Source organism: Podarcis tiliguerta (genome assembly GCF_965153285.1).
Source record: "Podarcis tiliguerta genome assembly, chromosome: 1".
Lineage (NCBI taxonomy): Eukaryota > Metazoa > Chordata > Lepidosauria > Squamata > Lacertidae > Podarcis > Podarcis tiliguerta.
The window spans coordinates 50,705,471-50,730,998 of NC_139534.1; the positions used below are offsets into that span (position 1 = coordinate 50,705,471).

Consider the following 25,528-nt stretch of genomic DNA (forward strand, 5'->3'; position numbering starts at 1 on the left):
AAATAGGTATTGTTGCATAATGTCTATAAGTGCATGTGTGTTTGGAGAAGGGGAAATATTTAAGCCAAACACTGGATGTCAGCACTGACACCATGTAACGCAAGCGTAGGGCCACAAGGAAACACATTTTTCAGCTTTTATTAAGCATCCTGAATTAAGAAACCCTTTGTCCAAAAATGTTTGTGGATTCATAGGGAAGTAGAACAAAAACAAGCGCTGCCCTATTGTGCAGGATGTTAATATGCACCCTGAAAATAGTGTTCTGGCAATAACATAAATAGAAAAATTGTCATTGCACCCTATTCAAGAGTAAGCCAGTAAGTGCTCTTTCTAAGAAGAAGCATGGGTGCATATGCAAAGGCTCCCTCCAGCATCAGAGGCAACATACTAGCTACTGGGAGAAAATAGCAGAAGAGAGTGACTGCCCTTTTCGGCTCCCAAGAGACATGCTGTTGACCACTATAGGAAACATGATGCTGAACTAGACAGGCCATTGGCCTGATCTCTTAGTGCTCTTATTATATTCTTAAGGTTACCCGTTTCAGTTCCAGTTACTCCTTTCAGTTACTCCTTGCCTTTCAGCTGGGAGCCATGCACAACATATCCTAAATCTCTGTGCCTTTAAATGAGAACAAAGAAGTTTGTAACAAAATACTTCAGGGGGAGAAGGCACCAGATACGTGGAAAGAAGCCTTTGTTACACTTATACCAAAGGTAGAGACCCAGAAACACCAACTCAAAGACTACCGCCCAATATCATTACTTAATGTGGATTACAAAATTTTTGCAGATATTTTGGCTAGAAGATTCAAGAAGGTTTTAATAGAGGAGATTCATAAGGACCAAGCAGGCTTTCTCCCAGGAAGACATCTATCAGATAATGTAAGGAATATAATAGACATTTTGGAATTTCTACAAGAAAAAATAAATACTAAGGCGGTTCTAATATTTGTGGATGCGGAGAAGGCCTTTGATAATATCTCTTGGAGTTTTATGAAGAAAAATCTCCAAAGTATGGGGGTAGGCCAGGAGTTTGAAAATGGTATAGGTGCAATCTATTCTGAACAAAAAGCTAAGTTAATTGTAAACAGTGTAATTACCGAGGAGTTCAGAATAGAGAAAGGTACGAGACAAGGTTGCCCAATTTCTCCTTTGCTGTTTATATCAGTCCTGGAGGTGTTGCTGAATATGATTAGAAAGGACCAATTGGTCAGAGGGATTCAGGTCGGAGCTAAACAATATAAATTAAGAGCATTTGCAGATGACCTAGTTTTGACATTACAGGAGCCAGAATCCAGTGTGAAAAGAGCCTTAGAACTGATCCAAGAGTTTGGTCGATTGGCAGGGTTTAAATTGAACAAAACAAAAACTAAAGTTTTGACAAAGAACCTAACAGAAACTGAGAAAGAAAGATTTCAGAATGAGACAGGATTGGCAGTAGTGAAAAAAGTGAAATATTTGGGTATTACTATGACCGCGAAAAATGGAAATCTATATAAAGACAATTATGAGAAAAGTTGGTCGGAGATAAAGAAAGATCTAGATATATGGTCTAATTTGAAACTCTCCTTAATGGGTCGTATTGCTGTGATAAAGATGAATGTATTGCCAAGAATGTTGTTTTTGTTCCAGACACTGCAAATCATAGATAAGACGGATTGTTTCAAGAGGTGGCAAAGAGATATATCTAGATTTGTCTGGCAGGGCAAAAAGCCAAGGATAAAATTTAAAATATTGACCGATGCAAAAGAAAGAGGGGGCTTTGCCCTGCCAGACCTGAAACTTTATTATGAGGCGGCAGCCTTTTGTTGGTTAAAAGAATGGCTACTTCTTGAAAACACTGACATGTTGGATCTAGAAGGATTTAATAATGTTTTTGGTTGGCATGCATATTTATGGTATGACAAGGTTAAAGTGCATAGAATGTTTAAAATCCACATTGTTAGGAATGCATTGTTCAAAGTTTGGATGAGGTATAAAGATTTGCTTGAAACCAAGACCCCAAGGTGGTTGTCCCCAATGGAAGCAAAAGCACTAAAAAAGCTCAATATGGAGGCAAACTGGCCAAAATATTGGGAGATTTTAGAACAAGATGGAGACAAATTGAAACTACAGAGTTTCGACAAATTAAAAAGTAAAGTCCGAGATTGGCTCCATTATCATCAAATAATGGAAGCATTTAAAATGGATAGAAAAATTGGCTTCCAGGTGGAAAAATCAAAATTGGAGACAGAATTGTTAGAACCCAAAACTAAGATTTTGTCAAGAATGTATAACTTGCTACTAAAATGGAATACACAGGACGAGGAAGTGAAATCAGTGATGATTAAATGGGCACAAGACTTGGGTCATAACATAATGTTTGCTGACTGGGAACGGTTATGGACCACTGGTATAAAATTTACGGCATCTAATGCCCTAAGAGAGAATGTAATGAAAATGATATATAGGTGGTACATGACACCAGTCAAGCTTGCGAAAATTTACCATTTGCCCGATAATAAGTGTTGGAAATGTAAAGAAGTTGAAGGTACATTCTTTCACCTTTGGTGGACGTGCCCTAAGATAAAGGCATTCTGGGAGATGATTTACAATGAGCTGAAAAAAGTGTTTAAATACACATTTCCGAAGAAGCCAGAAGCCTTTCTCTTGGGCATGGTTGGCCAACAGGTGCATAAGAAAGATAGGATTTTTTTTATGTATGCTACAGCAGCAGCAAGAATACTTATTGCACAGTATTGGAAGACAGAAGAGTTACCCACTCTGGAAGAATGGCAGATGAAAGTCATCGACTACATGGAATCAGCAGAGATGACCGGCAGGATTAGAGACCAGGGAGAAGAGACGGTGAGGGAAGATTGGAGGAAATTTAAAGACTATTTACAGAAATACTGCAAGATAATGAACACTTGAAGATATCGGACTGAAGGTGACTGGTTTTTAGCAAGAAAGGTGAACAGAAAAAGATCCAAAATTTAGATTGAAGGAAATATAATTATGGGTCATGGATTTAAGATGATGAGAAAGTAAATTATGATAAAGGGAAAGAATTTGCAGACAGAACATTTGATTTGGAATACAGAGTAGGGAGGTTGGGGGAAGTCGCAGAAACAAGTAAATGCAAGGTTATTATGAAGATTTTTTTTTTAATTTTCTTTATTTTTATTGTTCATTATTGTTGTTTTTGTGTTTTATGTTTGTGTATTTTTTCTGTGTTATGTGTTGTTTATGCTGTTTTTTATTGTTTATGTAAAACTTAATAAATATTTATAAAAAAAAAAAACAAAGCAGTATAACAGCAGATCTGAACACATGAACTAACATGTCAAATAACTATCTGGGGAAAACCCTACCCTTGTTGTTGTTGTTGTTGTTTTAAAAAAAGTGTATTAGCTTTCGCAGATAAATATCTTGAACATGCGTTATCAATTTTAAGCAAGGCAGATATATCCATGGAAATAATGGAGGCAGTTTTGCATGTCCCTAATTATGAAGAGAGCAGTGGAAGAACACAAGAAGAGCCCTGCTGGATCAGGCCAAAGGTCCATTTAGTCCAGCATCCTGTTCTCACACTGGCCAAGCAGATACCTGTGGGAAAGCTGCAAGCGGAACCTGAACACAGCTGCGCTCACCCCACTTGAGTTTCTTGGTGTTTTGAGTTTCACAAGAAAGACTCTCCATGAAGTACTCTCATCAAACACTGAGCCTTACCTTGAGGGTTTACGTCGTGCCTGGATAATTTTGGGGGACTTTGCAAACACCTAATAAAACGAGAGTGACAAAAGGGTGAGAAAGCATGTTACTGCAGTACTTGCTTCACTGTAGAGTGACACGTTCAGCAGGAATGGAAGCAACTGGTCTCCTTCTGCCTAGCTTCTAAGCCTGACCTGCCTAGCCTGACCTGGAAAATATCACTTTAAGGTAACCCGATCAAACATGTTTTCTGCTCCCACACACAAAATATCCCTGTTCTAGATATCTCATAGAAGCTTATTCTGGAACATCTGCATTTAAGGTTCTGGAGTTTCAGTTAGACTGCAACCTCCTTCTTTTCCCCACTTCTCAGGTATTTGAATAGTCTTCAGTACTGCACCCTGCATTCCACCAAATGTTTACTTCACTGAACATCACCAATGGAGCAAATTAAGGATCTTTTTTCCATTTTACAGCTCAGCAAATGAAATCCAGAGCATGCCCCTCAAAAAAAGGAGGGTGGGGAGTGGGCTTTGTAAGCAAAATACACAAGTGAAAATCATCTTTTTTTAACAGTCACTTTCCAATATTGCTCCATGGAAGGAAAAGGCTACATCAGATTCATGCCCAAAGAATACTTACAGGTGGCCCAACCTGACCTGGAAGTGAGCTCTGTGCTAAAATGTATTTAGATGTCAAAGGCTGATTCCATGAATTCCAGGGCTCCAAGTTAATGGCAGAAGCATCCAAAGTGGGGGGTGGCACAATTGGTAGATTGTCCCTCACACCCAGTATGATGGAAGCCAAGGAACTGTATAATCCTTTACAGGGTTGCAAATGTTCCCCATACTGGCAACTGTAATGATACACGAAGTAAGAGGTGGTCCCCGGCATGCTCAGTCATGGCAGATGCTGGCACACACCTCTCAAATGATACACCATAATCATTTGAGGCAGCCAACGTATCTTGTGTTGGTCTCAGTGAAGACTGAAAGGGCTTGCTCCTAGACAAACAGAGCAGCTACTCAGTCTTGGAGGGATGATTTCCACAGGTCTAATCCCATAGCTACTCCCTCTTCAATCAAGGAGCAAGCGCTTTGAGGCAACCCACAAAGTCAACACACAAAATCTTCAAATATCTAACAAGATAACTGGCAGGCTACCTGATAGCACCCTTATCTTCTCTAGACTACCTCTCTAAAGCTGTAAGGTTGTGACTACCCACAGTTTTGAGAGTATAGCCAGAAGGTACTTTTCATAGCTTGCTGTGGGTTGAAATAAGAACAACGCTCCGGGTCAAGTATCACCACACAGCTCCTCTACTGTAAAGATTATCAAACTTTCAAAACAGAAGAGCCACTGTGAAATCTTAGTGTCTGAATTGAGGAGCATCCACTAGGATCTATGGAGCAGCGATGTGTTATGAAATAAATAATGAACAATAATTCTTTATTTCCAAACCTATCCCCCGGGCTCCCTCGCCTCCTCCTGTTTTGAAATGAGGGATGGTGGAAGACATAATTTACTGGTGACAATTGAGCTCTGCACAGAGTTAAGATATCATTTGGCAGTTCAACAGCCTCTCAGTAGAGCCAAATCCTGACAGCTGTAGTGGTGAAACAAAAGATCACGCAGCACTTATTGGTGGGCAAGGAACTACGTACAAAAGCCCCATGAGGAAAGAGTAAACAGGGAGATGAAAGCAAGCAGGCAGTAAGGAGGCTGGAGAAGAGCTGTGATATATTTATGTAAAGAGTAGGCACTATCTTAACCTGCACAGCTAACTGATACATGTAAGGTGTAGTGGGGGGAGGTGATTTCTGCTGGGGCTGTTCTTTGTGCATGTATTTTCCTAGAGGAAAGAATATCTCGTATCAATATGAAAATCTGCTGTTGCTCAGTACCTGTGCATCAGTTTGCATGTTGTAAGCGATAGTCCTATGTCTCCATCCACAAAATTCTTTTAAAATCTACTTATGAAATACCCTATATCCTAATGGCACTGTTACAGGTGCCACATAATACTTGCTCTGCACTTGGAAGAAATAAACCTTTCAGTGGGGCAGCACCCATATTTTAGAAGTCCCTCCCTCTTGAAATCAGGCCGGCACCTTTGTTGTGTTTCCCCAGGGCCTTTCCTTTAGGCAAGCCTATCCAGGCACATAGGGAGCCGGGTGGCGCTGTGGGTAAAATCCTCAGTGCCTAGGACTTGCCGATCGCATGGTCGGCGGTTCGAATCCCCGTGACGGGGTGCGCTCCTGTCGCTCGGTCCCAGCGCCTGCCAACCTAGCAGTTTGAAAGCACCCCCCGGGTGCAAGTAGATAAATAGGGACCGCTTTATAGCGGGAAGGTAAACGGCGTTCTGTGTGCTGCTCTGGTGCCAGTTCGCCAGAGCAGCTTCGTCACGCTGGCCACGTGACCCGGAAGTGTTTGTGGACAGCGCTGGCTCCCAGCCTCTAGAGTGAGATGAGCGCACAACCCTAGAGTCTGTCAAGACTGGCCCGTACGGCCAGGGGTACCTTTACCTTTACCTTATCCAGGCACGTAAACGTTGCATGTGTTCTATATCTGTTGACTTTACCAACCAATGACACAATCCTCTTGCCATAGGAGGGAGCTCTGTGATTGCTCCTGTCACAATCAAGGGCTGTTTAGGACAGAAACATCCATATGACTCTGCAGAAGCCCAAGGCGAGATATGTCTCTTCCATTAAAGCTCAAACTAACAGCAAGCCTCATGCTCTTTTCCTCTGCAGAGACTCTGCCCCTCCGCCAAAAAGAAGGATAGAAAGATGGAGCGAGGGAGACTATGCATACTGGACAGAGGAGGAGAAAAACCACCTAACCCTTTTCCCTCTGATAATTTTCAAGCTCAGAATCATTCTTGCCCAGCTGTTTTCTTTGATTTTTTTACCCATGGTTTTTACTTATAGTGGAAAATGTGCCCAGGCATTTTTAAAGGGGCTACCATTTGGGACTTTAGCTGTCTTGTTGTTCTATGACAACTGATATATTGGTTTTTTGATAGGTTATGTTTTGTTTTTATTGAATGTGAAAATTATTTCTAATTGTTGCTGTTGTGTGCTATCCTGGGATCTGTTTCAATGAAGGCGTTTTTTTAAAGTGACATAGGCATGGGTATAGCTAAGTAAATAAAAATACTTAACTAGCTGACCAATTGTGTAGCAGATAGCTCAGTTTTGCTCCCCCAACATGGATCCCCCCCCCCATATAAATCCTGACTATGCCCATGGATATGGGGACCCTGTTTCTCTTCCTTCACAGGTGAAAAGGCAGACTGCTTCACCTCCAGTGTTACACATCCCAGGCTGATTTTGCTTCTTCTACTTTAGCAGAGGAAAAGGAGCACAGAGCACCACACAATGCCTTGACCGAGCCTGCTGTAGTCTGAATTCCTTGGTCCTACTAGCAGAGATAATTGGCTAATTAGCAGCCGGGGGTTTACAAATACATGGGGGATCAAGGCCCTAACAAGGATCATTAGGAGACTATTTATCAAGCTGGACAGAACAAAAGCCACCAGGGATTGAAGAGGAGGAGAACTGCAGGAAGTAATTTAAAGGCTGTGTTGAGTTTCATTTTCTCGAAAGTCAGTCAAGATAATAGCAGCGGCTTGGAAGGCTGGTGGACTAGATATCAATGCAAGGCCAGTTTTACTGCATAAGCACATAGGCTGCAATCACTACCATGAAGATACTGAAGAGTCCTTTTCCAGTCAAGGTATTTGCTCCGATTCAATGACAGTAAATTTCCTCAGGACGGAATCTGCTAGCCTTTGTCACATCTGACCAGTTAAGACAGGTCAGGGCTTCTGTCCATCACTTAGGGTAGGAAAAGCTATGGGGTGCTAGGATCACTTATAATTTATCTGTGGTATCAAGGGAATATCTGCTAGGCAGGTTTTCAGGCACTGTCTTGTCACAGCTATGTCAGTGTTGTGGCAGGACAAACTGTTCCAGGACTGAATATTCCCATGTTCAGAAGACATAATTTAAATGTTCCCAAGGTTAGATCAAGGCCATGGGGATGGCTTTAGTACATGCACTGCATTGTGCCCGGCACAATCAGCACCATGGACAACTGTGGGGTGTGTATGAGGAAATGTTCACTGCACATGTTTAATGCGCATCAGTTCTGTGCAAGCTGTGAATGGCTCCATTCACTCCACTATCACTTGAAACTAGTAATTTAGATCTCAGTGTTGCCAAGTGTAGCATTCCAGAAGATGAATCACAACCACTCCTTTTAACGAATGACCTGACAGTTAACTGGCTTCTATTAGATGGAGATATGGCTTAGTTTTGGACAATACATTAGTGCTTAGTTCACCTTCTATATACACACACTGGGTTGCTCTAACAACTGGGGAGCCCCAAAGGTATGTTCTCCATTTGGCACATGTGGCTATTTTCCCCAAACCACACCCACCTTCCCCACACCTGGCATTATATGTGACATCAGGTGTGGTGCAGGCAGAGGCACAGCTGGGGGGCAGATCCCAGCAGAAAGCAGGACTGAACTCCCTGCCCATCAGCTGATGCATGGGGACGTTTCCCTCTGCCTGAATCCTCCACAGAGATTTGAATCTCCTGCCCCTCAGTTGATGCACAGGGGCCCAAAAGGGTCCCCAACCCAGACTAATTGTACAATAGCCACTGTTTCCTCGTGCGTAAGATGCTGCACACTACAGAGAAGTGAAATATTCTGTGTTCACAAGCAGGGCATGCAGTCTTGATAAACCTTTTTAATCAAGGGGTACATTAACTGGGGAGGGGCTAAAAAGTGCAGATAGATTATAAAAGCAGGCTTTGCCCTAACGTAAGGGGGGGGGTATGCTGTCTTAGATGTCTAACTTCACTTGCAGCAGCATCAGATTTTGGAAAAGTGAGAGTAGAGCACACTAACCTTCACTATGGTGTGACTGATATATTGCTCTAAGATGATGTCCTAACTAAACACTTTTCCAAGATTTTCCAGGATATTTAAAAGCCACAGTCTCAAAGCACTCAGAATAACTGGAAAGACTAGTTTGGTCCACGTGCGCGCGCACACACACACACACACACACACACATGCACTGAATAATCCATGCAAAGGAAAACCATATAAATCTGGCCTGTTTAGCTCAGTGTTACATGCAAGTGAGAACAAAGTCTTGCTGGAGGATGCTACAAAACTTTGGATGCAGGGAATTTAACAGCCCCATTATAACTATATTGGAGCAGCCCAGCAGTAAGGTTTACAGAGCTGAAAACATCACACTATGCAACGGAAAGGTCTTCCCCAAGCCTTTGGAACTGAACTCTGGCTCGCCTTGGCTTGGGCCTTGATGGAACAGAACACCAGGAGGAAATGTGTGAGTTGTATGAGCAGGAAGCTTCTATTTGTGCACCATTCCCATGGCCTCAAAAATTCCATATGTGCTTGATTTGTTTGGTGACTTTGTGACCTCATCTGAAACACTAAGTGGGGGTTCTAATTAAAGAAAGATCTGACTGAGAGGAAAATATACATTCACACCTTGTTTGTTTTAGTATCTTCAGTTAAAAGCATTTGTTAAAAGTTTTAGTAACTAAAACTCTCGTCCCAAGGTGGCTCCACACTCCCATGCCCAAACTCACATGGTGAGTTTGCAGAGCTCAGATCTAATCACCTACTTCTAAAACAGCTGCTGAATTATAGGGTCCCAGTAATGGAAATGCCAAGTGAGGGAATAAGGACAAAGCAACATGCTGAACCTAAAGACGGTCTTTATGGGTTTGTCTTTGACGACAAACTCAGCCCACCAGATGTTTTGGGACTACTGGTCCTGTTAGCTAGGGATGATGGGAGTTGTAGTCCCAAAACATCTGGAGGGCCAAGTTTGCCTATTCCTGAGCTAGCTGTTGTTTGGAAAGTGCTATAAAAGCCCTTATGCTCAACGTTTCCCAAGTGCCAAGCAAAGGGTTGGCCAAGCTTCGTGTGCTGTGGTACCCATGTGGCCAACAACAAGCTGGTTGTCAGGTACTTGCTGTGTATGGGATTTGACAGGTAGGCTTGGCAAAAACAAACAAACCTGCCCATGGTGCCAATGGTGTCCCACCCATCTGTCAAAGTGTATCTGCGAAGGGTAGGGGCAGATAAGGATCTGGCCCACCAAGCAAAAATGATGACCCACCGCTATTGGAGCTGAGCCACTCCTGAAACAATTCAGATCTCTAACATCCAGTGAGAAATTCAGATGAAGACAATTTTAGAAGGCACTCAGAAGTCTCCCATCCTCTCTCCCACATGCACTCCTACAAAATAATTCTTCACACATATGCAGATGCAGAGGGCGGACCATTTTCCCTCATACACATTCACACAGAGAGAGATACGCGTGCTCTCTCACTCAGAGAGACACACAAAACTACTACACACAATAAAATACGCATACACATTAGCAAACTCCCTCAAATGCACATACACGTTTCAACCACCTGTCCCATGCAGGAAATTTTTACACACACACACACACACACACACACACACACACACCATATACACAACCTAACCAGACTAGGAATTGAATCTTACTTCAACACTGGTAAAAGGACAGTGTCCTTTATCACAGCTGAAGCAGCAGGCTAGTGTAAGGGGTGCAGGTTAACCCACATAGCACAGACAGTTCTGCCCGCCAACAGCTCACCATCACTTTCCCTTTCCCCTCCTCAGTATCCGCTGCCTGAGGCAGGGCAGTTCTGTTTGTATCTCAGGAGGGTAGGGATGTACTTTTGCTTTGAGCAGGGGGTGGGGGTCCCCTGCTTTGGCACATCTAGAAAGCACATCTAGGTTACTGTGCAGCCTCCCCTCAGCCAAGCAGATTCATGCAGGCAGGGTGGCATGCAGGTATCATCACACATTAATGGCTTGGCTTCAAGTGGCTGCACATGCCTTTTGTAGGCACTCAAATGTCTCCAGGAAGTGCTAGTCGGTGTACCTCTTAAACTGATAAGCTGCCATTGTCTGCACCTGTCTTAATGGCTAAACACACACACACACACACACACACACACACACACACACACAGTGTAACTTGCCCTTGCCTCAGCTCCCATTTGTTACAACTGATTAACTCTCAAACCTTATTCCTTTATATGCACACAGTGGATTTTCAACAAAAGAGAAGTCCAAGCAACATACCTGAATGTTGGATATAACTGCTAAAATAATATTTTTAAGGTATTACTTGGCAGTGTGGGGGAGGTGCCGCCTCACACAGGCATTAAATCAAAAGTTTTAAGCTGAATAACTTGGCCATTCTCCATCAGATCCCTATGAAATTCAGTTACAGACTACACCACAAAAGAAGTAGATTCTCAGTGTCAAATAAATTTCATACAGATTAGAAAAACCATTCTGATTATATGAGGTATAGGATATTCAGACTTTAAAGCGATAATAAAACCTTGAAACACCATACCCCCCCCCCCCCCGCTTTTGGTGTCATCCGTAGACATGAGAACAAATTACTCCTGGCTTATTGAGCCAGCTGGCTGTGATGAAGGGAGAAAACAAGCTGCACACAGAGCCAGATCTGGATTTCCTTCCATCAAAGCAGCTCTCCATGAGGCTGCTCAAAAGAGATGTGCGCTAGACCCATGTGCATGCAGGAACTGTAGTTGTTGTTGTTGTTCATAAAACTTGTATAAAGATCTGATCCAAAGATTCCATCCTGCCCAGAGAGAACAGAGCTCAAGGCAAATCCCTATTTGGAGATGTTTAACTAATTCCCACCCTTTTCCTATGTGCAAATCCAATTACAAGGCTTGGCATCTCCACCGCAGCACGCACACACACCCCTCCAACCCTAAACAAAGGCTTACCTTCGGGAGAGTAGCAGTTTTGCTAATCCATTTCCAGGGCATGGTGCCCACTCTTTCTTAAATCTCTCTCCAGAGCAATCCCTCTCTCCTCCTCAGAGACTCAATCCAAGGAAGTCCACAATAATAAAGGGACGGTGTTTGATTAAAGAGCGGCACAAGCCTGGCACGCAGTGGGCACCATGTTTGGCATGGTCAGTCGCTGACGCTGCCGTTGGGTCCCTGTGGCTCACGATGCAACACGCTAACCACAAACAGCTCTCCTGTTGTTGTTACTGCTGGTGGAAATGGAGCCCCACCCCTTCCTGAAACGCTCTCCCCAACACACACCCACACCACGAGGAAGAGTCAGGCAGATATCAGCTGATAGGAATAACAGCTTCCAGGCAAATTAAATGCTCAGAAAGCACCCTATCCAGAATCCAGGACCAGGCGGAATGGTGAAAGTGACAAGTGATCCTTTTTAAAGGCTGGCACCCCACTTATTCTAGAGTGTTGCCCTCAATATCACCACCTTCTTTACTGTTCGACACGCACCTTGCTTCTGTTTCTATGCCAGCCTGTTGCAGCAAAAGCAACCAAGAGCCACAAGGCTTAGTAACCAAGGTCACTGCTGCAGAATATGAGCCTGACAGCTGGATTCATAGAAATAGAGAGTTTAAAAATGGAAATTGGATTAATGATGTAGAAATATTCAAAACATGCAGGTTCTTAACAGGTCAACACCAAGAAAATTTGTCAGGGGTGCTTCAACAAGGATCAATCCTGGCAGGCAGGATTTCCTTAAAAGTAGTTTGCACATTGCTGCTACCAATCATCCCTAATGCATGCTGCTGCTGGAGAGTGCTAGGTGGGTTTTAGAGAGCATTTTGAGTCTACACAAGGCTGCAGTGAGGCCTAAAGAGTCCTGGCCAGTGGCCTCTGAGGTGTATAGGAGGAATTCATTGTCACCCTCTACCTATCATTCCATCAGCGCAAACATTTCTGCTTCCCAGGCAGAACAACCTGCCCTCTCCTCTCTTCATGTGATGTTCTTGCGAGGTCTTCTGACCCTTTAGAGAGAGGGGGCAAGGGAGATTGTGTGGAGAGGAGAGGGGGATGCCCTGTTGCACTAGCAGGAGCTTCTGTTAGCATTCTGGGTTAGTTGGATCCAGTGGCGTAGCGTGGGGGGTGCAGGGGGGGCCGGCCGCACCGGGCGCAACATCTGGGGGGGCACGCTTGCACTCGCAGCTCTCTGCCCCTACTTGGCTCACTCACTCTCTCTCACTGCAGTGCTGGCTGTGCGAATCCAATCCGAGCCGCCAGGTCGCCGCCCACTGTGGAGGGGAGGGTGCCAGGCGTGCGGTGCAGTGCGGAGAGAAAGCAAGGGACTATCTGGAGGAGGGACAGTGCAGGGGGGGGCGCAAATTACTTGCCTTGCCCCAGGTTAGGGGGCGCAAATTACTTGCCTTGCCCCGGGTGCTGACAACCCATGCTACGCCACTGGTTGGATCCCGGGCCATATGCCCTACAACTTGCTCCCTGAATCTTTTACAGCCCACAGGCATTCTCAGGCTGATATGCAATGCCTCTTGCCCCATTAGCGAGCATGGGAAGACTCTCCTGAAACTAGAAAGTTTGAAAATTGCTTGTTGTGTGCCACCCTTCCCCCTGTTTCCACTAATGCAGTCGTACAAGGAAAGCTGGGAAAGAAAATGGGAAAAGGGCATATTATGGTTCCAATAGTAATTGACTTCTGATGCTTCCAGTTCCTGCACCTGTAATTCTTCCATCAGTAATGGGGAACCTGTGACCCTCCATATGTTGCTGAACTACAGCTTCCACCATCCCTGGGCCATGGGCTGTGCTGGTTGGGGCTGTTGGAAGTCCAGCTATATCTGGAGGGCCACAGAGTCTCCACCTCTACTCTAAATGAACACACATATCTAGATCATGGCTACTTCTCAAACATCCAGTTTCATACAATTGTTATGTTGCTTTCATCCATGCAGCAGCACTTTTTTTTAACCATAAGTAACTATAGAAGAATTACAAGAATGTATAAACTCAACCTTAGGCAAATTTAACTGACAGCAGGCATTGGGGGAGAGGAGAGAGAGAGCAAGAGAGAGAAATCATCCCCACCATTCTGCCTCCATCAGATGGTAGGGTTGTTGCAAGCAAGAACTTGGTCTTTTCTGTAGTGATTTTTTGGGGAAATCTAGTTTTAGGAACCATAAAACTGTTTCTATTCTGCACAAGAACTGCAAGGTGCTGTTATTTTACCTGGATACCTCCAGCATTATGTTGCTCTTGGTTTGTTATTTATTTGATTGTTGTGCTGAATTGGTTCTGGGGTTGTTGTTTTTAAAAAAAGTTCATGTATTGACGAAGCTTTGTAGCTGAACTTGAGGCCACTTAAGCAGTAAATTTAACTCATTCCATAGTGAAGTTAATTCCTTTCCACCTACAAAAGTTGCCTGTACCCTGTTTGGGGTGATCTCCCCACCCCTCCAACCAGCTCCATGTGTCCATGCCATTCAGGGCAATATTGAATCTCTTAGGAAATACTTTTCAAGATTGGGTGAGGGGGGTTGCAGAAGGGAGAAGGAAAATCGAAGTTTCCCTGCATCAACCCTATGATGTGGCGCTTCCTATGACCCAAGCCACTTTTATTGCACAATGTAGGTGATTATTGGTATTAGCTGGGAAACTCCTTCAGGAGGAACTTTTGTCCAGCACCACTGATTTTCTCAGTGAAGAATACCCCCAAAGCTTTCTGGGTACATAGTCTGAAATTCACTGTATAACATTGTGTAGGAAGAAGAAGTTGTTTGGTTGGTTGGTTGGTAAAAAAATAAATAAATAAAGGTAAAGTTAAAGGTAATTGACCCCTGACTGTTAAGTCCAGTCACGAACGACTCTGGGGTTGCGGCGCTCATCTTGCTTTACTGGCCAAGGGAGCCGGCGTTTGTCCACAGACAGCTTCGGGGTCATGTAACCAGAATGCCTAAGCTGCTTCTGGCGAACCAGAGCAGTGCACGGAAATGCCATTTACCGGAGCGGTACCTATTTATCTGCTTGCACTCTGACATGCTTTTGAACTGGCAGGAGCAGGGACCGAGCAACGGGAGCTCACCCCATGGCAGGGATTCGAACCTGTGACCTTCTGATCAGCAAGCCCTAGGCTCTGTGGTTTAGACCACAGCGCCACCCGTGTCCCTAAAATAAATAAATACATTCCCCCATATTCCACTGATGGCCCACCAAAGGGAACAAAATTAAGTACTGCATGTAAAATTACGACAGTCTGAGAATCCTCGAAGACATCATTGTCTCTTCCAAGAGACCACTGATAAGCAAAGAGTGTCATGGTAACGAATAGGTGCTCAGCTACAGGGAGGGGCCTCCATCAGTGTTTAAAGGCTATGCATGTAATGGAAAAAAGGGACAGTGCCAGAAGAATCTTGTTTTCCTAAGTACACAGAAGCCTTGTTCAGTTCAAATCCACATGATTTGATTCCAGCTTTCCTAATTATTAAGAATTTTGACTGGATGGCCAAGGAGGGAGCAACCCATCTCATGATGCCAGGTCACCTCCACTTTCCCCAGGCAATGCGGATTGAAGGTCCTGAGGTGCCAAGGCAACCACAAGGGATTGGCTGGATCTATCTGGAGGGGCATCCAATGCCACCCCCTCATAAGGAAGGACAAAGCTAATGCAAGATTGGCTTGAACACACATTCCATCTAGCCTAGTATTCCCGGCATCTTTTGCTAGATGCTTTAGGTGGGTGTCCGAGCCAAAAAGGGAGGGGAAGAAAATCCTCTTTGGAAAACAAACAGGGAAGACCCAGGAAGAGTCTCTTCATACCTCTGTGTTTGTACAAAAGCCATTCGGCTTGGTGCAAGAGGTTTTGCATACATCCTAAAATAATAACAGTTTTGTTTCCAGAAATTCCTTGAATCTCATAAAACTTCCATCCTATCAGAGCAGATGTCATATTTCTAAAGATTATCCATTTCTCTTTTCATGTTTCAAAACATCTGAAGTAGAGGATCACAGATTGCAATGTCTAAATCTGGTGATTAGGAGAAGGGTTTCTTGCAATTTAACTAATCACAGAAGTAGTCTGTGCAACCTTTTGTGACTCCCTACTTCAGACACTGCAGCTCATAAACAAGGAGACCACCCATGAGGACAGTTATTTACAGGGGTTTAGCAAACTGGCTAACTTCAAAAAATACCAGTTTCCCCTCACTTTTTGATACTGGGTCCTTTAGGGTTGATCTGTTTCAATTGTACTGTATGTAGACAGAAGACTACTGGCACATTGGAATTCCAAACAGAACAAATGGAAAAGGACACAAACACACACAAAGCACAGGGGAAAGGGACCAAAAAAAAATAAATAAGCAAATTATTCTGATAGCAATGCAATAAAATTACCCTAATGAGTTTCAAACTGAGTTTCTCTTCGTCAGAGGAACAAATGTAATGGACATCACAGTGGCAATAGCTGACAAGTCTGCCTTTGTGACTTCTAGTCTGTTGGCAAGTGCCTTGCACTATAGCTTACCACTGACTACATTAAATTCGTTCCCTGATCAACAGCTCTTGTGTTTCCAGTGCATTAGGATAATATTACTGCATTGTCAATAGAAAAAAACCTTTTGTGGATTTCTACACACAGCCTAGGACTTGCTGATCAGAAGGTCGGCAGTTTGAATCCCCGGAATGGGGTGAGCTGCCGTTGCTCGGTCCTAGCTCCTGCCAACCTAGCAGTTCAAAAGCACATCAAAGTGCAAGTAGATAAATAGGTACCGCTCCGGCGGGAAGGTAAACGGCGTTTCCGTGCACTGCTCTGGTTTGCCAGAAGTGGCTTAGTCATGCTGGCCACATGACCCGGAAGCTGTGCAACGGCTCCCTCAGCCAACAAAGTGAGATGAGCGTTTCAACCCCAGAGTCGGTCACGACTGGACCTAATGGTCAGGGGTCCCTTTACCTTTACCTTACTATACTTTTTTGTGAACTGGTGTACCCCTTCCTCTGTTTCATACCCTAATGGAGCACACAGGCAGAAGCTCCAAGGGATCAGACATCTCACAACTGCACAACTGCACATAGAACAAGTCCCCGCCTTCTTAAAAACTACAAACAGAACTCATTTATCCTCAATGCTTCAGAACATGACTTTTATTTTGGGGATTTGAAAGGAAGTTTTTATTTGGCATTCCTCAACTGCCTTTTAAAAAACAGCGCTGTGTGAGATAAAAAGAAAAGCTGTTTTCTGACATTTCTCAAAGTTGTTTATTTCCCCCAGAAGTTTTATTTTGTCTTTCTTTATTTGTTATTATTATTATTGTACAGGATATGTTGCCATCATCTTTTCAGTATCTCTCTTTCAGAAGATGTTTCTGCACCCTTTAGATGCGGGCTCGCTACTGTTCTCAATCCCTGAACATACCTGCTAGTCAGGATTCAATGGTTTTCCAAGTGTGAGGTGGGGCTCACTATGGAGGCACAAGCAGCTGACAGGAGAAACTCAAGCTCCTCCCAGCTTACGCATAACACTAAGTCAAGTCATGGCTTAAAGTGAATGCATAAGTGTGTGGTGTCCTGGAGAGGTGAGTGCAACTGCTTTGCTCCTCCTCTGGTCCTCCTTCTGCAGCTGCACTGGAGCTAAGCCATGGTTTGGCTTAACATGTCGAATGAACTCAGACTTGCGATTTGTCTTGCTCTGGACAAATCACAAGTCATAGCCAAGGCCTGTTCTTGGTTTAGAGCTCATAGTTTGTCTGGAGTGAGGCAAACCATTAATCCAGGCTCAGATGGCATCCTGAGACAAACCACGGCTTAGCTCACAGCAATGCAGCAGGAGGAGGACTGCAGGAAGAGCAAAACAACAATGATTGCCTCTTCAGAAGCCCACACGCTCACACGTTCACTCCAACTCCTAGTTTGGCTTAGCATTATATGCAAACAGAGTCAGCATGCCTCTTGACGAGTCACGATCCATCACATCCTCATCCATCAATCACTGCAGTTCAGGAAGCTTTGCACCTTATGCTGCATTTGAGCATACTGAATTGGGCTCATTATTCATTTGCAACATATAAATATCACAACTCAACATGCCGAGTTCAAAACATGCCTGCCCTTTGGAAATGTAGCTTATATTGGTTTTAAACAAGGCCATGTTACTTTAATGTAGAATTAAGCACAGGGGATGCTACAGCGGTTTTTGAACATGACTCACTATGCCACAGTTCATTTTCTGAATCCATTTCGTAAATCGTGCCACGTGTAACTGTTTAGTAATTGTTCTTATGAACTTGATACTTGACTACAAGACTGCTTGCATTATGTTTACAGACCTGAGCAAGCCTCTGCTTGAATTCAGATGAAATACAGTTGCTAAATAGGTAAGAGATATAGTAGGCTACAAGGAAGCCCGAATAGGAAAGGTTGTGGGAACCTGAGATTTGCAGGGAGATCAAGGACAGGAGGATTAAGAAGCTGCAGAGCAGTAAATGGGAAGACACATGACAGGGAGCAGAACCACTGCACACAAGGCAATGGGATTCCCAAGGGACAATCCCCCTCCTAAATGTTCTTGGCTGCAGCAGAGGAAAATCATATCACTTACCGGGGTTTCTAAGTGCTTCGCAGGACTTTCCTCAGAGGATGGCTGTATAGGGGAGAGAGAGAGAGAAAGCATGAAGGCTTAGCATAAGTTCAAAGTTCCCCCACTTATTTATAGTACAAAGCTGCACATTCCCAGGCAATGTTCAAAAATTCTACTTCCCTCTCAAAACTGAGGGAAAAGATTCAAGAGGTCCCTGGAAGGTGGGCCAGACTTCTCAGTTTGAGACAAAGTTGAATTTTAATGGGCAGAGAGGAAGTTAATGTTTAGTGCGCAACAATTCACTTGGAAAACCATTTTTAAATTGTTATTAACCAGAGAGATCTACATCGCTATGCTAACCATAAATAAGCATTTTGGTACCGTTGTAATTCTGTGCTTTCTTGTAGCCCAGGGCCTGGCTCAAGACATTTTGCTGCCTGAGGCAAAAGGCAAGGTGGCAAACACACACCACAATTCCACCTACAGAAAATAACTGGACTAACAGTTGAATCTTACATTCAACACTGGTAAAGGGACGGTGCACCTAGGGGCCGCTGGCTCACTTAGGGGGCACTGGGGGAATCTGCATGACATGCACATCTCTGCCCACCAATACCTTACTCCCGGTATCTGCTGCCTGAGGTGGTTGCCTCACTCTGCCTAACGGTGGAGCTGGCCCTTTATAGACTATTCTCAGTCAGCTCCCTTTCCTCCTTCAATGCACCACAGTACTCTTTCTTCTCTCTCAGCACAACCATGTCTCCCTTCTGTGTTAAACCTTGCTCCTATACAGCTGCAAATAAAACGTTTTAAGTGCAATATACAATGTGACACTAGACAGCGATAGTGAGCCTTATGGAAAATTCAATGTATTGTTTAAAACGCTTTTGAAAAAAAGCATACCCCAAATGTTTTTTATATGTGTGTAGACCTCTGCCCACTTATTTCATGTTTCCCCCCTCCCTACTCTCCAACATCTCGCACCCTATCTATTTCTATAGCCGCAACCTCACATTTTTCTGCACCTTCATATGTATCACCTAGAAGGGTCATAGCCCTTTTAAAAGTCACAGTGAAAATCCACATTTTTATTTGCAAATATTCATGTTTCATATTGCAAATGAAGGCATTGCAATAGGCATTGCGGAAGGGGGTTGCCAAAAGAAAAATCTGGGAGTAATAGCTGATGCCAGTTCGCTGAATCACAGTGTTTGGCCAAACAGTCTTGAGTTTTCCCCTACAACCTGCCAATTTTTCTAGGTTACTTACAAGTAGTAAGCTCTGTTCTTGAGGGCTGAGTGATTACCATGAGGGCTTTTTCAATTATGGAGCTCATTCTGCATAATTCCACCTCTAGGCAAATCATCTGGGTGGGTTCCCTTCAGACTCTTAGAAGAGGATTTAGGACCAGCTAGTTTTAAGATCATTTAGAGATGGCTAAGTGAACCATTTTATTTTATTTTTATTCCTTGAAATTTTATTTGATTCTCTTTGTAATTTGACATCTTTTTTACTATAAAAGTTGGCAATAACAGCTGGCTTTTTAATGCACTTTTTAGTTTTGTTTTAATGTTAATAATCTAAATGGATTTGATTGTGAACCATCTTGAGGACCTTATTGTGCCAAAGTCAGCATACAAATTGAATAAATGGGCAAATTAATAAATTTATCCTTCTGCTCTTTCCAAAAAAAAAAAAAAAAAAAAAAAAGCCTCTGTAGGAAAAACACATTTGCCTTGGTTCCTTGCACAGAACGATGTTAAATGTTCCAGACATAATTCAATTAGCAACCTGAGCTTTGATCACGCAGAAAGGCAAGGGAGTCCAGTTCATCTCCTGAATCAGCTGTAAAAGCTGGTGCTTCCCCCTCTCCCCTCACCCCATCTCCTTCTGAATTTATGTAAACAGAAGCAGCAAAGCTCACTGCCACTGGAGGTAGATGTGTCTCTGCAAGCCAGCCGTCATGAAACACCATCCATGCCTAAGGCGGTTTGGATGCATACAAGAGACCCCTGTTTTCTGTGGTTTATGTGTTGTTCTTCCAGAGTACTAGTTAAGATGCTTTGCTGTAAATATTAAAAATAAGACCTCTAGCATATTAGTCATGGCAGCAGTTCAAGGCAGCACTCGGTATCTCAAAGTATCATACGCCATGTACTAATTACACATATTTTTAAAGATATCGCTCATAGCTTTTTGATTGAAAAGTTGTTTTGAAGGAGTTCAGGGTTTCCTCCTTAGCTGAACATATATCTTCTTTGGCAAAATCTCCTGATCTGTGTGCATTGTTCACATTTCTGAAGAGTATTTTAGCTTACATCTGCAAGAATGAATCAGACTGGCCAAATGATTCATGACTGTCCTCTGTATAATTGAAGTCTTCCTCTTACAAGGAGCAGACCTAATTCAGAGAAGAGGAACATCCCATGCCTACACGCTGCACAATTTGACCCAACATTGCCATCTCCCATCTCTGTGTAACCAAGGCACTTCTGTACAAATGAGAAACAGACAAGAAGCACAGCCGCATGGCAGGCTGGGAAGGGAAGGGAACATCCATCTCAGAAGAGGAAGAACATTTGCTAAAGGCAACGTGCTTCCTGAGCAACATGGATTCTGCATGGCTGTTGTTTTAAGGGAAGACATTTCCTTCACCTAGCTTGGGAAGTCTTCGCTGGCAAGAAGGAGTTATAAATCTTCCCCACTGGCAACTCCTCGTGCCTACCAGCCAAGGAACTCGGAGCATGCCACATTCTAAATCTGCACAATGGTGCCATTGTGGATAGTCCTTGGGTTCCTGGCAAATGTACAGGTCTCTTAGGCAGCCCTTCAGGAGAAGGCTGGCTCCTAGCACACCGCACAGCTTCCTTGACAAACCCACAATAACGGTCCCAAGGAGACCAGAGCATGTGCCTTCCACAGATAAACTTCCCTGGCCAGCCTAGGAAGCTCTCTCGGGGACCTATGTATGCTGTGTTTACCATCCAAATATGCCAGTGTGTGCACAGAGATTAATCTGTGTACGGAGATAATAAGCAGCAGACCACTTGTGAAAAGAAACTTGCAAAGCAGCTGGCAGCAGAGGAGCACAGAAGCAGATAGTCAAAATGCTCTGTTTTGACGGGGGGGGGGCTAGATTTGAGGAGAGGCATGTCTATGGCTTGGCAGGGCTCTGTGCAGGTACCTGCATGAGGCCACCTCTAACTGCTGCCTTGGCTTGCTGCCAGTGCAGACGGGGTGCAACGCTGAATAGCCCAAGAAGATAGGGTTCTGTATGCCAGCAAGCCAGTTACCCAAGCAAGTTGCTTTTGGCAAAGGATCACAGGGCATTTGAAGGGCTCCAGACCTTGGTATGCCAGCCAAAGAACAGAGGCGTGCGTATCAAGAGTTACCAAATTGGAACAATAACGGGAATCGGGAGCAGAGTTTGGTCTAACCCTGCCATTTGTAATTCCAGCAAGGGATCATGAGACAGCTGTGTTGTGCTTTATCCCTAGCATCTGATAATCAAAGATATACTGCCTCTGAACACAGATGCTCTGTTCAACTGCTGGAGCTAAGACAAGAGCCGTTTATCATTAGGCACAGCTTGTGACTTTCCAGAGGAATGTGGGCAGCTACTGCTGGAGACAGGAATCCACAAGTTTTACCCACCCGTGGCAGTCAATGAAATGTTGTGCTCCTCTCCAGAGGGGCAGGGTCTCCGAAGGGGCAGGTGTAGGAATAAGCCCCCCCCTCTCTCTTTTTCCAGCTCCAAGCTGGAGAGGGTGATGGAGGCTTATCCCAGTTACAGGGAACTCACAAGAGGTGTTCTATACATGTCCATGGCCAAATATGATGAGCCCAGTCCTCTTGCCTAGTCAGAGCTGGGGCTGAGGGCTTGTCCCTGTTGTGCTCAGCTTCAAAGGCCCTCTGAGCGCCTAAGAAGCCCACTCTCCATCCCAGCTAAGAGACTGGCGGGGGACTGGGAGCTTGTCCCTGTCACACTGAGCTTTATGCTTGACAGAGGTGGGGGAATGAGGAACACTCACCATGGGAACCATGAAAAGAGAATTTGTGGAATTTGATGGGATTATACTGCTGGTGAAGATGGCTGTTTTTATAGTACACCCCTCTTGGACCTACATACATACAGGAGCCCCTGTTTCAGCAATTCTGTATACTAAAACACCGTTAGAATTATGGATGTTAAGAACATAAAAAGAGGCCTGCTGGATCAGGCCAATGGCCCATCGAGTCCAGCATCCTGTTCATAGCTGTCAACGTTTCCTTTTTTTAAAGGGAAATTCCCTTATTCCGAATAGGATTCCTCGCAAGAAAATGGAAAAGTTGACAGCTATGATCCTGTTCTCACAGTGGCCAACCAGATGCTTATGGGAAATCCACAAGTAAGAACTGAGCACAACCTCCTGCCCTGTGGTTTCCAGCAACTGGTAACTGATAACATTGCTGAAATCCACCCATCCTTGGCTCAAAATACAAACCCTGCAGACATACAATGCTTGCCTTAAATACAAAATGAGTATTACAGACTGGGCTCTTTTCATGTGAGCTAAAGCAGAACTCCTCCCTTGCTTGCTCCCATTCCCACTTTGCTGCTGCAGCTGCTCTGGTGACAGACAGCAAGAAAGCATCTCAGGTGAAAGGGACTCTGGGAAATATAGTTGGTGCTGTTGGGAAAAGTACACTTCCTAGGATCCCCGGTGCTCAGGAAGCTGTAATAGTAATGTTCATTGTGTGGGAGCACCAGGTTGTGTGTGTGACTCACATGGCAAAGAAGCGGCAGATGTTCCACAAGAAAAGGAGGCCAAGTGGGGCAGCGGTTATGGGGCATTTGGAAACTGGGGCAGGGGGGAGACAATAGGTTTTTCTTCAAGTTCTACACTGCTCCTTGTTACTGCCACCCCCAATCTTGTCACAGCTTTTGTAGAGAACAAGAAACATCTATGAAAAGGAGGGCAGGGCCTCTTTCCCATGATACTTGTTTATGTCAGCACAGATGGAACATGCTGACTGTTTTTGCACAGAGAGCTCCTTTCGGAATTCCTTGCTCCTCTTTCATGGCAACTTAGGGCTTTGCAAAGCTTTGATCCAGAGTGCCCTGCTGCCTGTCTCCTTAACAGCTTCTGACTTACCATTAAGAGATTTCCAGGGGAAAGGAAGAGACAAAAATAAAGATTTGGGCAATGACGACAAAGCCCAAGAACCATCTGCTGGAGCGATTTGTGTTGTGCTGGGAAGGCAATGCCAAGCGCTCTGAGACACAGAGACTGCATACCATCAGCCATGTCTGGCAGCAGGAGGACCATTCCAAGAATGGGAAAGGGCACAGGAGAAGCGACAACTCTGTGCGCCTATTGGAGATGTGGGCAAATCTTTCAGCTTGCATTTGGTGAGATACTGTGAGTTTGCAATGGAACCAGATGCCTGACGTTACCCAAAGGATAAAATACTTACATGGCACAAGATGGCAGCCATGCAAGTTAAGAGGTATGGCTAAGGCCAATTATGAAGCCTCTACACTGGGGCTCTGAAAAGGTTGCATAAGTGTATCTGCATCTAACCTACATTTTCCCAGGTCCTCAGTCTATGTACAGACTGTGCATTCTGCATGACTTTCTTCAGTTAAAGAATATGGGGACCTGATGCAAGAAATAGTACCTTAATTCTGACAAGCACTCCTACTTTAGTGCTAAACTGAAGTTGTCACACCAATCATCCCTCAATTCCTCATTATTTTCCTTACTTCAAAGAAGCCTGATTTTTGTTTTTGTAAGCAGGTTTGTTTCACAAGAGCGCCAAATCCACTTTAATTGTCTATGCCGAATCTGGAAGCACTGCCGGATTTATTCTTCCTGAGCCAAGTGCTTACCACCCCTGCAGCTACCAAATTCGTAGCCTACCACCACTGTGATTTCCAGTTTCCCCATTTGGTGAAACTGTCCCTGCCACTAAAGGGTGTGCTTCTGTTTTAAATGTGAGCACCAAAAAAAGAATTGCATTTCTGGAATGGAAAATGTTAGCCTCTGCAATCCCAAGTAAGAAGAGTAGGAAGATTCCTTTTTGCCTTCAGATTTCTTTTAAAAATATGGAAGAGTGTCCTGTTTGCAAGTAGACTTATTGCACAGCTGCTAAGAGGCAGCCCCCAAGCAAGCCTCCTCCTCCCTCCCTCCCGCCACCCACCTCCCTGGGTGAGCCAAGGACACGGTTTCCAAAGCTAAACTCTGATTTATTCAGATTTGGCAGAGCCATGCTGGGGCCCACAATGTGATTGGAGCAGCATGTGGGTGGTTTCAATATGCAAGAGTTACAAACCAATTTGGAGCTTTCACTAAGCCAACCCCACCCTTCCAGACATGGGAGGGATGGACTCTGCCAGAAGAATCTGCCCTTGCAGGCTGGACACTTTTCCACATGAAAAACAACACAAACTCCCCAAAAATGAAAGGAGAATCATGTTGAAGTGATGATAAATCAGGCCAATGCTGGAATGTATCATATAAATGATGTTGAGGGCAGCTTTTCAATACAGCAATTCTTTTGTTTGCTTCTGGAGCTCTGATGCACACACAAGGCCAGGGACATTGTTAGCTGGTGCCCTGGGGAATCTGAGACTTGGGGCTTTTACACCATGCCCTGGGTCTTTTGACCCTTTCGCTTGTGGTCTGTTTAACAAACAAACAAAATGCTTACAGGGTAACTGGATGCACTGCTGAGTTCAGTTTTGATGAGACCCTCAGCATCAGCAATCTTTATTTGCTCAGATGCATCTATATCAAGTAGCATGTGCAAATTAGTGTGCCTTGGGCCTGTGTCTTGAGTCCTATCCATAACCAATAATGTCTCTCTGCAAGGTTTATTCCCATGACATGGCAATGGACCATTAAGGAGGAATGCTGCCAGGCTGCTCCACTGTTTCAAGAGGCAGCAAAATATTTCTATAGGCGGGGTGGGAACCACCTGGTCAGTGGTATTAAGCCACCTCCTGAAAAGCATTAGAATTCAGCAAGACCACCCCTCTGAAAGACACCAACAAGCTATTTATGTGGGGACAAATGGTCCTACCAAAGTGTGTGTGTGTATGGGTGCAGAGCTGAGCATTTGGTACAGTCTACCATGTGGGTGGTGGTGTGGTCTAAACCTAGGGCTTGCCAATCAGAAGGTCGGCGGTTTGAATCCCCGCGACGGGGTGAGCTCCCGTTGCTCGGTCCCTGCTCCTGCCAACCTAGCAGTTCGAAAGCACATCAAAGTGCAAGTAGATAAATAGGTACCACTCCGACGGGAAGGTAAACGGCGTTTCCATGCGCTGCTCTGGTTCACCAGAAGCGGCTTAGTTGTGCTGGCCACATGACCCGGAAGCTGT

At 44.4% G+C, this 25,528-nt stretch overlaps 1 protein-coding gene across 50 annotated transcripts in view; it reads right to left on the reverse strand.

Moving 5' to 3' along the window:
- TNS1 (tensin 1) overlaps nucleotides 1–25,528 on the reverse strand; it is a 327,340-nt gene that overhangs the window by 104,857 nt on the left and 196,955 nt on the right. For 47 of the 50 annotated variants that reach the window (XM_083429724.1, XM_083429722.1, XM_083429720.1 and 44 more), the window contains 2 exons: nucleotides 18,187–18,228; nucleotides 3,712–3,761 (listed from right to left, as the gene is read on the reverse strand). In XM_083429724.1, the coding sequence (XP_083285850.1) occupies nucleotides 3,712–3,761; nucleotides 18,187–18,228 (92 nt within the window). Of the gene's footprint in view, nucleotides 1–3,711; nucleotides 3,762–11,561; nucleotides 11,834–18,186; nucleotides 18,229–25,528 lie in introns of those variants that run through there. The other 3 variants (XM_083429733.1, XM_083429732.1, XM_083429749.1) reach the window with 2 other exon arrangements.